This window comes from Benincasa hispida, chromosome 6, assembly GCF_027475165.1.
Source record: "Benincasa hispida cultivar pf3 chromosome 6, pf3_genome.v1.1, whole genome shotgun sequence".
NCBI lineage: Eukaryota > Viridiplantae > Streptophyta > Magnoliopsida > Cucurbitales > Cucurbitaceae > Benincasa > Benincasa hispida.
Genome location: NC_143483.1, coordinates 56,221,845 through 56,240,250, shown reverse-complemented (window position 1 = coordinate 56,240,250; position 18,406 = coordinate 56,221,845). Strand labels below are relative to the sequence as shown.

General features: G+C 35.1%; 2 protein-coding genes across 10 annotated transcripts; one reads left to right on the top strand and one right to left on the bottom strand.

Moving 5' to 3' along the window:
- Window positions 1-3,072: 3,072 nt before the first annotated feature.
- Window positions 3,073-7,297, bottom strand: ARP6 (actin-related protein 6). 8 transcript variants are annotated; one of them, XM_090315088.1, is made up of 10 exons: window positions 6,419-7,279; window positions 5,716-5,932; window positions 5,571-5,634; window positions 5,161-5,245; window positions 5,018-5,068; window positions 4,863-4,925; window positions 4,619-4,766; window positions 4,360-4,480; window positions 3,508-3,685; window positions 3,073-3,324 (listed from the first exon to the last, which is right to left on the bottom strand). In XM_090315088.1, the coding sequence occupies exons 1-7, from the start codon at window positions 7,147-7,149 to the stop codon at window positions 4,637-4,639; spliced, it is 1,341 nt and encodes a 446-aa protein (XP_090171214.1). In that variant the 5' UTR covers window positions 7,150-7,279; the 3' UTR covers window positions 3,073-3,324; window positions 3,508-3,685; window positions 4,360-4,480; window positions 4,619-4,636. The 8 variants fall into 8 exon arrangements, with proteins under 8 accessions (XP_090171214.1, XP_090171213.1, XP_090171216.1 ...); XM_090315087.1 differs by having other exon boundaries at window positions 3,073-3,393; window positions 4,360-4,402; window positions 6,419-7,273; XM_090315090.1 differs by having other exon boundaries at window positions 4,360-4,402; window positions 6,419-7,273.
- Window positions 7,298-8,365: 1,068 nt separating this feature from the next.
- Window positions 8,366-17,553, top strand: BRIZ1 (zinc finger (ubiquitin-hydrolase) domain-containing protein). 2 transcript variants are annotated; one of them, XM_039034071.2, is made up of 11 exons: window positions 8,366-8,821; window positions 9,302-9,410; window positions 9,496-9,610; window positions 9,722-9,819; window positions 14,441-14,547; window positions 14,665-14,914; window positions 15,166-15,219; window positions 15,990-16,133; window positions 16,246-16,310; window positions 16,924-16,978; window positions 17,066-17,553. In XM_039034071.2, exons 1-11 carry the CDS (start codon window positions 8,511-8,513, stop codon window positions 17,219-17,221), a joined length of 1,464 nt encoding a protein of 487 aa, XP_038889999.1. In that variant the 5' UTR covers window positions 8,366-8,510; the 3' UTR covers window positions 17,222-17,553. The 2 variants fall into 2 exon arrangements, with proteins under 2 accessions (XP_038889999.1, XP_090171181.1); XM_090315055.1 differs by lacking the exons at window positions 14,441-14,547; window positions 14,665-14,914 and having other exon boundaries at window positions 8,423-8,821.
- The last annotated feature ends 853 nt before the right edge of the window (window positions 17,554-18,406 follow it).

Below are 18,406 nucleotides of genomic sequence, written 5' to 3'. Positions count from 1 at the left end.
CTTCTAAAATAACTTAATTTTTAAATTAAATACTTGAAAAGGTAACCCAAATATACCCTTAATGATTTACCATATTTTTGTGTATATTTATATTATGGTTTTTTTTCCATCTATAGTTTAACTAATAAAAAATGTGTATTAGCAACAAAAATGAGAATTACTCACTACTTAAAAAAATAAATTTAAACTTCCTTTTCACTTGCATAAAATAATAAAGCAAAACTTAAAGTCAACTCTTCTTTCCCAATGATTCAATAATTGCATTTGGATTTGATTTTTCTTTTCTTTTTTATAAAGAGAGAAATTGATTTCTCTTCCTTCATTATTATTTCTCATCTTCTAAACCAATTGGTGAATAGTAGTGATAAGGATTTAGGGAGCTAAAAAAGCTAAAGCTAATTTTATTGATCATGATTAATAAATAAGTTTAATTTTAACTTTTGATTCTTCAACCTTTTTTTCCTTTTTTGATTTGAGTGTTCCAACTTCTACCACTTCTTATTTTTATGATCTTTTTAACTCGTTTTTAGTAAAATACATCTGGAGATGAGAATTTAAACGTATAACTTCAAATATTTTAATAGTTAAAATATATTCAATGTTGACTATATTATCTTGTTTCACTTAAAATTTTAGTTTTAACTTTTAATTTCTAAACTAATTCTATATTGAAAAATCTCAAAAGATTAAAATCTGATGTAATACTCCATATCATATTACATTTTTATTACTCCATTGTAGATTAAACATGTAATTTAATAAAAAAAAAATTAATTAAGTTGAGTTGTAAAAGTTAAACAGATGAACACAAAAGTGTTCAAGGACCAAGGACTATAAGTAAAATTTTAAAAAATTTAAGGACCAAAATATAAGTGTAGCAAAATTTAGGAATCAAAATTGTATTTAGATGAATAAAATATCAAAAGATATGAGAGAAACTCAAAGAAAGTCTTCAATGGAAGGGTTCATTCACGTCTTCTAGTTTAATCTCGACCACAAATATATTTGTCAAAGCTTGATTGTGTTTTTAATACCAAACAAAGGTTATCTATTAAGGCTACCTCAACTATTGAAAATGTTTACCATTTCATTCTATTTATATCATAATTTGTTCGTACTTTTGGTATTTTTGTTCAACGTTCATAAATCATTCAACAAAGAGAAAAAAAAATTAGAAAAGGTCGTCAATGTTATTATTTCTTTCTTGTCTTGAAGATACGAAAAAATTTCATCAATAACAACATAACTCAACAATTAAGATATAACTCATTTTTTTGATGTGGTTGAAGATTAAGTCCCTACCTGCGTATTTGTTGTACTAAAAAAAAAGTCAAACAAGTTAGAGACAAATTAAAGTTTGATGAGATTATAACTTTTTTCCCAAGTTTCTTTTTTAATCCATTAAAATGGACTAATTGCACTCATGTCCTTTTTGTTTTATTATTATTTTTAAAATTTGAAAAGGGGATAAATGAATGGCTATCTTCAAAGTAAACAGAAAAAACAAAAAAAACAAAAAAACAAAAAAACAGACAAACGACATGTCGCTTGCTTCTTTCAATAGGAAAACGACTCCACTATTTCGAATCTTTAATCCGGGCCGTCCAATAGACGATCGTACCATGCTTTTGATAGTTCCGATTTGGTAGGAAAATAGCAAGGGAATAAAATTGAAATGTTTTGTGTGTGTGCATGTATAAAGTAAATTATAAATTAAATTCGTAACGTTAAAAAGTGTGTACTAAATACAAAATTAAAAGCTAAAAAATCTATTAGACACATTTTCAAATTTAATATAAGTGAAATTATTTTCCTTTTTAACAGTCTTTATGTACTCAAGTGAAATTATTTTAGACCAACATGAACATAACTTAACTGACATAAAATTTTTATTATCAACCTTAAAGCTCAGAAGTTTAATTCCTCTACTCATGCATGTTGTCCAAAAAACAATACTATTTTAAAAAATCGAGACCAATTGATATGTCGTCTACATATGTAATCCAAATTGGTTTCAACAAATTATAATATAGATTATGATAAGAAGTTTGATTTTTTTTTACCCATTGAGGTGTATATCAACTAAATGAACCCAATCAAACTTAAATTCAATCAATGGTCAACCAATATGACAAGTTTTCATTTTAAAATTTTGAATGTGATATAAAAGGCTAGATCAATTAGACAATAATTAGGAAAAGTTTTGAAAAATATCATGTTAAACGTATAATTAATCCCTTCATTGAGATGTAGTTGAAAAATATAATGCAAAACATATAATTGTTTAAGTTAAACTTCTAAATGGTTACAAGTGAATCAATTTAGACCATTTTGAAAATCTTCAATAGATTCATTCTTACGTGTATATATTTTTCAAATGTTGAATTGATAAGAGAGACCATTAGAATTTAATTAAAAAAAATATTAATAGAACCTAAATTAATTCACTTGTAAAAAATTATAGATTTAGATGATTAAATTAGGAGAGCTCTTTATCCAAACAAAATGTAATGAAATATAAAAATTGATATATACAAGTTTTAAATTGATATGATTTACAATACATGATTTAATTTTTCTTTTTTTTTTTTTCCTTGATATCCACAAGTGTTTGGACATACTTACGTGCATCAGAGAACCTGTTCAAATTTTAAATTGATATACTTTATAATTCATGATTTAAATTGATATAACCTCAAAAGTTTAAGGTATAAATTATTATCTTTTCAAAATTTTATTAACATTTTTAAATTAGGTTCACCTTCTATTTGATGAACTCAGAGAAAAAAATATGTTAAAAAAAGTCATTTTCTGCTACAGTCATTGAAATAAAACGTCTTTTCTTTCTTTCAATTCCCCTATTGTTACACGTGTAAGCCTCTTTCTTTCTCCTCCACCACCTCCTTATATCAACCACAGATTGAAAAGAAAAAAGAAAACAAGGAAATGTAATGTAATTTTTAAGAATAATAATGTTAAAAGAAGCTCATAATTGTAATAAAAAAAAAAAAAAAATTATGGTTCGAATCCCCTCATATTCCTATTATACTAAAAAAATGAAAAAGCCTGTAATTAACAAGATAATGATTACTTTTAACATAAATTCTATGTTAAGAAAAATGGTTTTGGGTAACCAAATGGCAACAAGAATAACTTTAAAAAAAGAATCATAGAGTGAATTTACAAAATAAAATCAAAATGTTCCCCAAGTACAGGCACAATAAGATGTCGAGATCAGCCCCAGCATTAATGTGACAGACAGGCAGCATCATTGAGAGATTAAATGCCAAATGTACACCAGCAAAGCAATTATACATCTACAAGCTTCCAACCAAAACAAGATTCAGCAAAACAGAAACAGAGCAAATTACTCTTTTTGACTGACAACTTTTGCTGTGAGAGGCAAATCAGACCATATTCAAATGTTGGAATACAACACCAAAGCCAAATCCAAATCCAAAGCAAGAATCAAAATAGGCAAGTCGCGTGGAAACTCGAACCTCTTACCTTTTGAATGAGAATATATGCTTAAATCGGTTGAATTATGTTCAGTTACCGTTCATGTAAACCCTCTGCAATCAGTCCAATGAAGATTTTGCATCTACCTCCCTTGTATATAAAATTAATTTTCAGCCGATAGTTGGTCTCTGCTATGGCTTAGAATTGACCAACAAACGCCTGATCGCTGACATATACCGGAATGGAATATATCATTGATGTGTGGATGTTACAATGAACCAAGAGATTCGGGTTTAATCTATGTAAGCGATGAATCCATATTTTTAATATGTTGTAAAGATGTCAACATCAATATCAATAAAATATCAAAGACAGATCATAAAATTGGAAATGTGATATTTCCATCAACATCAATACTTAAAAATCTTGCTGGAAATATTTGGGGTTTTCTAGCCACCATCTTTTTGAGACAATTCTTAAAGAGAGTTGGCTTTGAAATAATTCTAAATAAATGATATATTGTCTTTTGGAAAGATGCATCTGGGTAAACCATTTTAATTCAAAGGTGATTTACTTATAATCTAATTTAGATTTTGGCTTATGCACATATAATATATATATATATATATATGCATAGATTTTGGGTACAGTCTTGGAAAATGATCTCTTAAAAGAGACATTTATCAAAAATCATCTTCCTTTTTCTTGGTATTGAATAAAAGTTGCAAGTACTTTTGAAACCAGACTTTTTTTAACATTATTTTCAAAAACTACATTAAAAAATCACTTGATGTCCATATTTCACTAGATCCGTCCCCTCAGCTGAATCCTCAAGCTGAACAATCCTCGGAGTTGCCAAAACATTAAGAAGTTCTAATGAGGAAGAAAAGTTCATTTTACCTTTCATCTGCCTGAACGAGCCACCATTGAAGCTTGCTTGAACCTTCATTATGGGGTGATCAGTTAGTTCTTCCTCTCCTTGTGCATGATCATGTTTTTGCACATAAACTATAGAGAAAATCTACACAGAACTTATTGCTCCAAAATCATTTGAGATACAAATGATTTTAGGGTTTAAAACTAGAAACAGAACAGCAGCACCCAGTAGTATAACTTGATTATAAATAACTGATTTAGTTCAGTCAAAGTTAGTAGTAACCTTTACGCTTTCAAGCACTCAGTGTAAAAATCTCTTCCGACACCGAGCAGATCCAAGTTCCTCGTATTCAGCCTTGGTAACACACATCGCTTCAAAACTAGGACTAGATGCTAATAGTGATCCCCCTCTCCATGCTCCTAAAATGGGACTGCAACAAAAGCACGGGTGTTTACAATTTAGTGTCAGGTCATATATTGAATGGATAAAAACTAAAAAGAACTAAGTTTTGGGTCATATAATTTACTCTTCTTGAGTTGTTATCTTCACTCGACACTCATCTGGGACAAGAGGACGGAGTTCCTTCTCTCTGAGATGATTAATTGAAATTGAATGTCAAATTGTTGATTTAATTGAATCAAGAACGTACAAAATGTCCGATCAAAGAAATGAGGGACTCACAATCTCTCGGCAAAATTGTGAAATAAAGTGCTTCCACCAGTCAAAACAATGCTGTTTGAAAGTACAGTAGTCAGTATCAGGTTAAAACGAGTAAAAATTATATGCCTGTTTATGAGTCTACCAACACATAGCAAACAAAATACCTCTCGTAGAGCACAGGGTGCAGATGAGGATGGCAAGAATTAACAGCTCTAACAATGCACTCTGCTAGGCCGGCCTGGTTCATTCCTGTTTCAACGGGTTGAGTAAGTCCAAATCGAACGGAAATACACATAGCAAGGCATAGCTTTTCGAGTCTTTGATTAAAGATAATTGAGATTTCAAAAGATTCTACATAAAACCTTGAGAACCCATGCCCCATTGTCCAAATTACGATGGTAATTTTATTTGAAAAATAATTATGTTTTCAGGTAACAAACACAAAAATAGATTAACCAAGATAAGAGTCCCTAGAGAGAGGGAGAAAAGGGGAGACATTGGTTTATCATCCAAGGTTATTAAAATTCATAATTGTTCATAGTTTAAATCAAGAATATAAGAATATGATACCTACCCAAATCTGCAGGATGGAAAATCATTTCTGGAACAAGGAAGCGTTCATTTGTCAAATCAAATTCCTGTAGAAAGCATGAAGATTGAATTTAACAAACAAGTGAACAAGGAAAGCTTGATACTGATTCACAAAAATAAGAATTTACATTTTTTGTTAGATCAATTCTCTTCCTGTCTTCCGTCTTTTCTGATACATCTAATTCAATCACATCCTTCTTGACTCCAAGTGATGGAGATGAGGCTTCATCAGTCAATGAGAGATACCTCTTAGCTTCATCTGGATTTTTAACAAATCCCCTTGTATATGAAATGCCATCAGGGAGCACATACGTGCATCGGAAGAGATTTTCCTTTCCCGGTTTCCTACACAAAAATCCACAACAGAATATAGCTTTTGTTCCAGAGTGATGCATAAACAAGGCCAGAAGTACTTAAACAGCCAAACTACTAAAATACTAAACAAAATCACTCTATGGAGTAGCAAAGTTAGAAGCCAAAAGGCCTTAAAACCTGAATAACTTCACTATCCTTTGCCCATATTTACCAGGAAACCCAGCATGCTAAGATTAGAAAAAGACTAACAGCCTAAAACAATCTCATAATAAATCTTCAAACAGACATAAAAGAAACTTCACTGAGATAACCAAAATTCAGAAGCCAGATAACTAGCCTGAAAAAATGGTATTCTAACAACAATTCACGTTCATTAATATTTTCCCAAGAAACAAACAGTCAGAAGATAACAAAAGAATAAGGAATTTCAAACAACACCCATCAAAATTCATCTATGAAATCATTAGATAACTCCAAAGTTCCAAACCCCTGCCCTAGAAGAAAATGGGTGAAAACCTCGCAATCTGGAGGTCGCGGGGGACGTTGAGGGAGACAAAACAGAGCTTCTCTTTGACATCATCCATGATGAAGGTCTCATCCATAACATTCAAAGCACGATATGACACCAACTCCTTCAAATAATTCGTCAATGCCTTCCCTCCCAGATCGATCCTTTTGACACCGTAGTTCAGAGTGAAGTTCTGGAACACTGGAGCAGCATGAGTGAAAGAAAACCCACAATCAACAACAAGGCTACATTGTGCCCTAGATAGAAGGCTCGTCGGGCGGCGGCTGGCCTCATAGAAGTGAACTAAAGATGGAGAATCCGAAACATAGAGAGAAGCAAAATTGAAATCCTCGAAAACGAGTTCGTCAGTGGCGCGTTGAATTGAAGGGAGAGTGAAGAGAGGTTCTGTCAAGAGGAGGGAGGAATTGGAAGGATTGACGTGAAGAAGAGAGGTGAAGAGGTGAGACCAAATGTCGCGTTGCAGGTCGGGGTTTATGAGATACCCTCGGTCAATTGGGCGGCGGACGGAGGCCGATGTGAGGTCGAGATCGGAGGGGGCTTCGGTGGCGGCGGGGGCGGGGGCGGGGGCGGAAATGGAGATTGGAGAAGGGTGGAGCCATTTCTTGGCAGAGAGAGGGCGGTAGAGGCAGTTAGGGATTATGACGGAGGGATCAAGGTCGCCGCCGAGGCCGGCTTTGAGGAGACCACCGCCGTTGTCTAAAACGACGACGTTGGACATTCAGAACGGAGTTTGAGCTTTTTCCGATGGTTGAGAGTCTGAGTCTGAGACAGGTAGCTCTACCAAGCTCCTCTCCGGTGCATTGTTGATGGTGACGTGGTATACAAATTTTAAGTTGAGATAACATTTTGGTCCTTCTAATAATTATAATCATTTTTATACAACCAAATTATAATATATTAATATATTTTTAAGTGAAATTCATTTCCCATTACTGCAAAATTCTTCTTGCAAAATTTGCGATGATCGAATCTCCGGGAGAAATTCACCGTTCTTTCTTTATTTCTTTATTTATAATAATTTTTTAATTTATTCTCAACAAACTAATTTTTTATATTAAATGGATCATTGGCAATATATTCTGTAAAATTTCTTAATAAAAATAATAATATTTTATATACAAATATATAATCAAAATGTTTTTTTAAAACTGAATTATTATTATTGAGTTTCAATGGCTAAATTTGAATAACAAACATATTGGTTAATTTAGTCATTCACACACGAAAATCTTTCAAACTATACACAAGAGGTGTCTTCCAATCTAATCTTTTTTGCCACATAATTAGCAAGATATTACATTCTCTTTTAACAAAATTAAAAGAAATTGATTCAGACATCATTAAAAGCCTCCATATTTCTTCCATCCATATCCGATCTTCATTTATTGATGAATCAACTCTTACAACTTGATAGCAGTAATGTTATCAGACTCAACAATTAAACTTTTAATTTCCAAAGAAATTGCTTGTTTAACATATTCTAAATTTGCCAATATTTCAGCCATAAGAGGATAAAAAAAAACATCTATGAATTTTGAAGTAGCATGCTACAAGTGATCTTGGAGCATTTTGAAATTACACACACATATTCATCGGTGGTGGGGTGGAGCAGGGAATGGAGAATACACGAGGAGAAATTTTTTTATACTCACTTCTTTATTTCCCATCTAATCGAGGATTCTCCACCTTGTTCAGAGGGGGTCTCTACGAACTCTAATACCATAAGGTAAATAGGCATCTCTAAACGTCCATTAATATTTATAAAAAGAAAATTGATAAAAAATATTTAAATTTACAAAGAAGTATTTCATGATTTTACTAGAGTGATAATTGGCGGTTCAAATTTCCTACATTCATATGGGGTTTCTTCTTGTTATTTTTTTTTATTTTTGTTACATTTTATCTATATTTCTAAGACAATAAGAAAATGAAAAGGTTGATTACATGGATATTTTATTAATACGGGTAAACATGTAATATACTAATTATGTGATGTTTATAAATTCACCCAAGTCCGGCCACCGTGCCTTTTAAATTCTCCCTCAGTTGTAGAACCGACTCCACGACGGAGCCGTCGTCATGTTTTTCCTGCAAGTTCATTCAGTGGACACCGATCACCCTATCACTATCGAAATTTCGCCGGACGAAACTTCAACCACCAGCACCATTTCTCAACGAAACAGTACAGCTTCTCACTCCCACACGAAATTTAGCGAACGTAGAGGTATTGTTCACTTATTCCGGAGCATATCGAAATCATCGCTCCCGAACCCTAGCTCTCAATCCACGATCCTCTTTGTTGTTGCTGTTCCAAACTATCTATCATACGATGATTTCGTCACCGTCTGTGGCTCTCGCATCAACCATGTCTCCGAGCTTCTCTTCATCAGGTAACCCTTGATATTGCTTGTATTTTCGTTCTTTTTTTCTTGGTATCCGATGAATCGAATTCTACTGACTGATAACAATATCGAGCTGAGCGTTCTTGATTTACTTGGTATTATGATACAAACATACCTCAATTCTGGAGAAGGTTTTTATTATTTATTTTTATTTTTATGTTGAATTATGAATAATAAGGCCAATGGATTATGAGCCTCAAGACTTGAAATCTTTTATTTTCTAGATTCTTTCCTTGAGTTCTTTTGGCAATCACGAAGCGTAATTGAGTCATTGAGTGTGAATTTACGATTGCTGTTACGTTAGAATTCTCTTGGGAATTTATTGTTCTTCTTGTATGCATTGGATGAAACTGTCACTGTGTTAAAGGCGATCATTGGAGTTAGGCTATTGTCTGAGTTTAATCTGCATATGGTAGAAGGGTGGTTGGTAGCCGTTTTGATAGCTTCTCGTGTCGATGGAATTTTTAGGAACGATGGTGTGGAAGAACGATACAGTGTTTTGATTAAGCTCGAAAATCAAATGGATGCTGATGGGTTTTTTGGCACTTTGAATGGCAAGAAGTTTTCTCCTTCTGAGGTACGAGAACTGCAATTTCGGTTGTTCATTTGATTTAATGGAAACATGCTCATATAATATTGCCGCATATATTATTCATTTTTAGGCTGAGGTATGTCATATTCTGTTTCTGATGTCTGTCGAGTACACAGAATCAGCAGAGGTAGCTGGGTCACCTCCGGATGGATGTACTGAATTGCCTACTTGCCCTGTTTGTCTGGGTGAGTCAAGTGTTTCTGTTTCTCCTCTCTTGATGGATGTTTGATTTATTTTGCTTAGTTCAGAATTCTGATCGGCGAATTCTTCTAACCTAATCTACATTTGAATGTTAGAGAGATTTGATCCTGATACTAGTGGGATAATTCACACACTATGTGATCATTCATTTCACTGCCTCTGCATTTCAAAATGGACTTCTTTATCTTGTCAGGTGAATACATACTCTGTTCTCTTCTATTATATTTTTGTACTAGTTTTTTTACCTATGAACTCTCGCTTGACCAAGAGCCTTTATGATTAAAACTTGTTTTTCTCATTCTATGTTTTAAATAACTGCATAAATTCCCACAGAACGTCCTTTTTTTCTGGATTGAGGCCAGTTTGTATTTATCCGCTAGGTCTTATTCTTTGGATTAGAGCTCAATTTTGTATCGTTAGTCATTATGGCTTCTTTGCTAGGTTGGGGGCAGCTAGTTTGGGAACAGTGAGATTAGCTATGACGTCAGGTGAATCAATCACGATAGAGGGAATTTTTCTCTCATTGATGCGGCAAAGACTTTTTTCGTCTTTAGTCAAGATGATAAAAGAAAGATAAATAAAGGGAGGATTGAACCACTTTAATAGCTTTTTCTCTTTCTTGCTTCTTGTTTCATAGAACGCGTAGTTCCTTGTATTATCAGATTTTCTACCTAGGGTTGAGAAATGGTTTAAACACCAATTCCACAGGTAAAGGGTTTGGTATGTAAGTAAATAGGCTTGATTTTCCTGGAATCCTACCAAGATTTTCTAATAAACCAAGGGAAGTTATTTGTATATATAGTCTGAAAAGATGGATTCAAAAGAGACCCGGATCAATTACTTGAAATTATGGAAATGATGACTCCAAAAACGACCGGTTTGTGGTGTCCGGTCCGTCCTTTCTAGGCCTTTTGACCATTAAAGATTCATTAACCATTTAGCCAAATATGCACATCCTTAAGAGCCATTGCTCAAGAAGAGCCTTCCAAACTCGATTATCCCACTGTAGAGTAGGAGGTTGTTACCGCCTTCTGCCTAATAAATAGTTGCTGTGAAATTACACCACAACTGAAAGAGGACTCGCCATAGTACATTATGTACAGAAGTTTCGGCTAGATTAGGCACAAAATCGTCTATATGGACCACTAGGCCTTGCAAAAGCGGGGGTGCTACTGGTCGGGCATGCGAGACAACGTTGTTGAGTATGTGAAGATGTGCCTCGTGTGTCAACAGGACAAGGTCGAGCGGGAGACTCCTGAGGCTCATGGAGTCGTAGCCTATACCACAAAGACCATGGGAGAGTGTCTCCATAGATTTTTTCGCCAGCAGGAGTATGGGTCTTGATCGTGTGGACCGACTCACAAACAAAAAGAAAGATGCAAATTTTTTGCAACGAAACCACTCAGATCTTTTTCGATAATATCTTCATTGCATGGAATGCCACACTCAATTGTCAGCGACAAAGGACTCGGTCTTTATTAGCTATTTCTAGCAGGAGCTCTTTTGTTTACAAGGGACACAATTTAACATGAGTACAGCTTTCCACCCCCATACCGAGGTGGTTAACCGATGCTTAAAGAACTACCTGGGATGCTTTACAAGCAATAGACCAAGGGAATGGGTACGCGTTTGTTACCATGGGTAGAATAGTGGTACAATACCACTTATCATTCGGCAACCAAACAAAGACCGTTTGAAGTGGTATATGGGTGCCCACGACCTCACATTATGTCCTCGTCCTATACTCATGAGTCCGTACAACAAAGTGCATCAAGTTGATTGCAACTTCCGCTAGGGATTATGTTTTGCAACTTTGAAAAGATACTTTGCATGGAGCTCTGGCCCAGACAAGAAGTAGATAAATATCGATCTAAACGAGAATTTTCTGTGTTACATGGAAAAGTTCAAGGTTGTCTATGCCTTAAAAGAGAAAAAGATCACCATCACCAGCATATATCTTACCAGTGATGCGAAGGAGGACCCAGATGGAGCCAAACGGACAGCCGTCAATCGAAAGCTCAAAAAGGAAGTGAAGGATCAGTTCCTCCCATGCAATGTGGCATGGCTCGCTCCTGACTCATTGAGGAAGGGGCACGGTAAGAGATTATGTTAAGGACCCTAAAGCAAGCTATTGAATTTTTCTTAACCAAAGAAAGTCGATCTATCGATTACGTTCATCTCATAAAGATGTTCCTTTTCACTCTTAAATGAAAGCTAAACTAAACAACAATAACATCGAGTTTCCGCTGTAGCAGTAAAGAAGAAGGAAATTTTTGCTGCTAAAATCAGAGTTGATTCAATACCGAAGGAGTGAACTTCACTAGAAAGGTTATAGAAGTGCATAACTTTTTTCTATAAAATGAAAGAAATTCCAAAGGCTTTTCATAGTATATAGAACGCCCGCTTACTCCCATCTCCTCTTACTTACGCATTTCCAAGAAAATCATGATCCCATCTCGATCAATTTCACATTGATCAGGGCTTTAGTTCGAATCTCCAGACAACTTTCTTCAACCGCCCCTGTTCCAACAGCTAGAGATAATCAAAGTTCAGGTTCTTCCTCTTCATTAGCCAATTCCCAACTTCTTTGCCACCTTAATATCAAGGAAGCCCACCCCAATATCATGAATGCAGAACGTTGACTGTAACAATCGTGATGCTGTCGTGTAAGAGAAAGGTTCTTCCTCTTCATTAGCCAATTCCCAACTGCTTTGCCACCTTAATATCAAGGAAGCCCACCCCAATATCATGAATGCAGAACGTTGACTGTAACAATCGTGATGCTGTCGTGTAAGAGAAAGACAAAAAGAAATGAAGCTGCTTCAATATCATTTTATCAAGGGTGAGGTTTGGAACCCAGTCACTTTACACCTAATGGGAGTCATGGAATAGCATAACTATTCTCAATTGAAGAAAAAAGAAATGAATTGAATAAGAACTCTCATTGACCTACTTAACTCAGTGGTTAAAGTCTTCTATATGGCATCGGTTCACGATCCAATAGTAGGGAAGCCCACCCGCGGGCAGAGGTTCTCGCTCCAAGACCAAGATGTGTTTGGAAGAACGGGCGGGCATTTCCATCCATTTCTATAGAGCAAAGGGGAAGCTTGCAAAGCTTTCTCGACGTTTTAGAAAGGAGACGAGGCTTTTATCCCAAACATCTCCTTACTACACACACAAACAAAAAATAGAAAGCATTGCACCCTATTAGGTTGATAGGGAAAACTAAGGCCTTACTTTTATATATAAAGGGTGCTCTAGGGCTTTGCTAATAGTTTCGAAAGCCAAGGGCTTGAAAGCTTACATTATTATGATAATTTGGAAAAGAGGAAAGGTGTTGCTTTGGAATGTGGTCTAGGTCTATGACACCAAGTAGCCAGCAATCGAAGAATGTGCCAAAAAGCCTTCTTCTAACTAGTTGATGGAGTTGGAGTCTTCTTCAAAGAGTTTTTTTTCGCATTTGGACAGCAACAACCCTCCACCTGCTTACGTAGGCACTGAAACTTTCATCACCTTTCTAACTTAAGAGCCTCGAGATCAGATCTCTTTGGTTTGACATCTAAGTTGTAGGAGTACTGATCAACGACCATTTGAGATAATTGCTCAAACAAGGCTAACTTAGAATGATCTAGTGATGTAAACCATTTCAGTGCAGGGCCTGTAAAACTCTTCTGGAACAATCGGATGACAGCCCCTTCGTCTTTCTCTAAAGGGCAGACATCGGCACAATAGGCTTGTTGATGAGAGATGGGACAACGTTTTCTGTTGTCTTTTTTTGAATTCCTTTTCACCAGGTGTGAATCAAGATAAAGGGAAAAATCCCATAATTTGGTGGTTCCTAAAATCCTCAATTTTCATTTATCCGCATACTCGTACATCCCTATTGGGGGAATGGGATTTGCTCGTAAGTTATAGGGGCGAGGTGGTTGGAGGTGAGCTAAAGTGGAATGATGGAGATTGGATGGCCTGGAAAGCTGGATAGGGTTTGGGGCGAGTTGTGGGCTACATTAGATATGGGTTGAAATGGCAAGAGTTGAGATAACGATGATGTTTGGGAAGAAGTAGACCCGATGGTGCCGAGAATCAAGGAATGACAAAGTACTCCTTTCCTTATGGGGCTCATGGAGTAGCGAATTTCGAAAGAGGGGCCAAAGAAATATGAACATTTCGGGGCCCAGTTTCTGCATCATGATCCACCTAATATAGGTATTGGGACTGGCATATGGATTTTGAGAATGAATTGTTGGGAGGGGACTGATGTGGATTTATGAAGGCGGATATGGGAGAACTAATGTTCAGAGGATTGTAGGAAAACGAAGGAGTTGATTGGGATTGGAGGAAAGCCGAATGCATTGCAGACATGCCGGTGGATATGGTTATCTTTTTATATGCTCTTTTATATTCTTTCAGGAAAGTGTTTATTCTTGTTAAAAAAGATCCTGCTAAACCTGAAAAAGACTGGTGATGCAGGAGCCCCGGTGATTGTTGTGAGCACTTCTTAATTCCTAAATCTAAAAAAAAATTGTGATTGAAATGTCAATGAATTTATCTTTACGTGACCTTTTGACCTTCTCATGATATGACATAGAACAATAGCTATATCTTACTGAATCTGATTCTTATTTTTTGTTTTCTTTTTTTCTTTTTTTCTTTTCGGAACAATTAATAGTCTGAAATACAAAAATTACGTTTGTATGAGTTCTATCTGGTTGTGCTCTTCAAGGGAAGCCTCTTAGAATTGGTCAGTTTGCTTGAAAATCGAAAATATTATATTGGAAGATCACACCATCTTTCTATTTTTGGCAAGTCATCAGGTCTGTCGATTCTGTCAGCAACAGGATGAGAAACAAGCATGCTTCATTTGTGGAACTGTGGAGAATCTTTGGGTGTGCGTGATATGTGGCTTTCTTGGATGTGGAAGGTTGCTAACATTTCCTTCTCTTCTTATATATTCTAAGTTGACATATTCAAGAAGACTGCTATCAGCAAAATACTTCCTGACATTAGTTACTGCCTGTTTGCATCACGTTGATCTTAGGTATAAGGAAGGGCATGCAATCAGGCATTGGAAGAATATGCATCACTGCTATTCTCTTGATTTAAGAACACAACAAATTTGGGATTATGTTGGTGACACTTATGTTCATCGCTTGAACCAGTCTAAAGTTGATTGTAAGTTTGGAGAGATGAATTCGCACTGCATGTCACATGAAGGAGAGTGTGGAACTTGTGAATTCAATGAAGACTCCGGAATCAATGAGGCCCTATATAGCAGTAAAGTTGAAGCAGTATGGTTTTCCAACAAAATTCTTTGGCGAATATATATCATGAATTCTATTTTTTACTAGTCTGTAGACATGTTTCTGTTACGCAATTATGGTCCGAGAACTGTATGGACTTAGGGCCATAAATTTAATCCATGTGATATTCTGAAGGTTTAAAGGTTGGATAATATAAATTATCGGCCTTAGCATTTAGTATATTAATCACATTATCCATACAAGAATTGCTTATTCTCAATTCTTATATTTCCAAACAGATTGTGGATGAGTATAATCGGCTTCTTGCAACTCAGCTGGAAACTCAGAGACAAGTATGCCATCTTATTCCCTACTTTAGATTAGGCTTCTCTAATTTTATCTTGCACCTTATTGTTTGCATGTTATTTTTGTTAAGTAGTTCTTGATGCTTTCAAAACTCTTTGGCTCCCAATATTAGTTCATGTGAAAACATTATAATATTTCAGATTTATCTGAGAATTTTTTTTCTTCTGAAGTGAAAGTTGAATATTTGACAGCATTGATCTTTTTAGTTCTTGGTATTTTATAATTGCAATGGACAGACGTAACTCTTGGTATATGATGAGACAAGACAAACTTCGACCACAAATGCTGAAATATGAATGGCTCTTTGTAATTGAACCTGACTCCAGCAATGCACAAGTATCCAAGCCTTCAAAACTTGGCTTACTCGAGCAAGTTAGCATTGGATCTTTCATGAATCAGTATTTTGGTTTAAAGTTGGTCAGATATGGGCGTTTCTAAATTGAACAGTAACATGTTTCAGACCTTCCAAGTCACTGTCCTATAGCATGCCACTTTGAACCATGCTATCGTGGTTTCGAGCATCTTTTGTATGAACTGTTATCCTAGATCAACATTTTGCATATCCGTGTAATATATTTATGAATTTCTTATTAAGTTGCTTGAAGTAGAAACTAAAAAGTAAATAAACGGTTGTGCTTATTACTTAAGTTTGACCAATTTCCATCATTGGTTTTTTCTTTTCAGCTCTAATTAAGCATTCGCATATGCACATGCACATGCACATCGGTGATCAATTGTTTTACTTTTGTTTCGACAGTATTATGAATCTCTGCTGGCAGAGGCCAAAAGCAAAAAGGAAGTTTCTATTTCTGAAGCAGTGGAAGAGGCTTTAATATCCAAGACTCAGGACATTCAAGACAAACTTGAAAAATGTGTCAAGGAGAAAAACATTGTTTCCGACGTACGTTGTAGTTCAGATGATCACATGTTTCTATGGCCAAGGACACTGATCTTTTTTCTCTTCATCTGTGCCATACAATCATGTGTTTTTCTAAATACTTTTCCTCCTCTAGGTAAATCAGAAGCTCATCAAGAATCAAGAAATATGGCTGGCTAAAGCAAAGCAAATTGAAGAAAGGTACATGATCTTAGTCCTTGATTTGAAGGATTTATACGATACCTTGTCTGATAGTATTATATGAAGATGATGACACACATGATCAGTTCTTGTGAACTTAGTATAAGAAATTAAGTTGGTGTATTCCAACCTCTTTTAGTCCACAATTTCCTTTGCTGCAGCGACCTTTGCTTTTCCACGACACATGATATTAGCATATATTTGGGAATGATAATAGCGTGAGATGTGGAATTTCATGGGAGTCTGCACTGGGTGAGAGAACTAACGTTGGGAGTCTTGGTTCACCTTCTGCTTATTGAATAATAGTTTTCCAGCGTTGATACTCAAGTATGGTGTCACTCATTAGTATGGAATGATTATGATACTATTTGGGACGCTTTTGGTTGGTTATCGGTGTGTCCGAACAACATTATCAATACCTTGCACTTCTTTTGGTGGGTCATTCTTTTGGTGTTTTAAAAAAGATGATTTGGCTAGCCGTTATGCTTGCATTCTTTTGGATTCTTTGGGGGTTTTCCTATTTTGTTTATCAATGAAATGTTTTTTATAAAAAAAAGAAAAAAAAAAGTTTGGTGTCAAGTTCTCACCTTTGTAATTACACTTTGTATGACAGAGAACTCGCTTTGTTGAAGTTGAGGAATGAGAAAATACATGATTTGGAAGAACAGGTAGTGACATTTACACCATGCTGAATGCTCTTATGTATTCCATGTCTCACTAATAGCACTTGGCTATGTTTGATTATGATGTTACAGATTAGAGATCTTACAGTCTACATTGAAGCTCAAAAGACACTCAACAACATTACGGATTCAGATGACATAAAAGGTGGAACACTCTTGCCTGTACCTGCAAAAGAATCGTCACCCAGCAACGGCAGAAAGAAGAAGGGTAGCCGAAGGCGGAATTAGAGAGAGAGAGAGGCGCTTGTTCTTGTATTCACTCACTCAGGTTCTGCTTGTAAACAGTTTGCTTATAAAGGGGGAAATTCTTTCTTTGATCCATGATCTTCCTGCAAAAAATCTATATGATTTGTTGTCTCGTGTAAAGCAAAAAGGTATATATTGTATACACCATGTCAATAGGGAGTATTAGTTCAACATGGGGCGGGATTTGAACCTCATTTCTTTTGATCGAGAATATACATTTTTATGCTAGTTGAACTATACTCACTTTGGCAGTAACAGTATTGAAGTGTATATATATATATATATATATATGTGACACACATACATTAGGCTCTCGTTTTATCTTTTTTTAAAAAAATGAGATGCATATTTTTATGTCAATTGAGCTATGCTCACCTTATGTGCGTCATGCATTTCTCCTAATTGTTTTATAGTTTGTCATGTGGCAAATCTTTTTTACTTCTTTGAGATGCTTCCTAGTATTGTTCTTATCCTCATCTCATTTATTTGGTTGTTAACAATTATCATTGTTTTTAAAATGCAACTTTTTTGTTTGACAATTTCTCGGGTTTGGTTTTATGACCAGAAGGAGGTGTTATTAAAGCCGGTTGATTTAAAGTGTCATCTATCTATGCTATTGTTTAAAAGGTACTATTTATTTAATGTTTCAAAAGAGTGCACTCATCTAATTTGAGAAACATCACATAAAGCAGCATAGTTTGATAGTTCTTTCCTTTGAAATTGAAAGTTTAAATCTCATGTCTACATTTAAGCGTGAAGTTTAAAGTTCCTTGTATTTTATACTCAAGACGTGTTATCTATTTGATATCAACCAGGTTAGTTTAATATATAAAAAAAGTGTCCACTATGCTAAAATGGATATTATTTTATCTTATACGATATATTATACTTTGTAGATTAAATAAAGTATAGTTTTTAAATCCTACTTTTTAACATCATTATACGATTGCCCTTTTTTTGGGGGCGGAGGGGAGGGAGTGAAGTGTAAAATTACGTACTATAATTCTGAGAGTAACTTTTTTGCATGAGGCAGATGAGAGGTACGTGTGAGAATTCATTGATGAAGTGAGGGGAAGGGTTAATTGAAAAGAGTTAGGGTTTTTTCTTTAGGATATTACTTTTGAAATAGTTACTAAGATTCGTTGACATGGTTAGCCTCTTTACTAT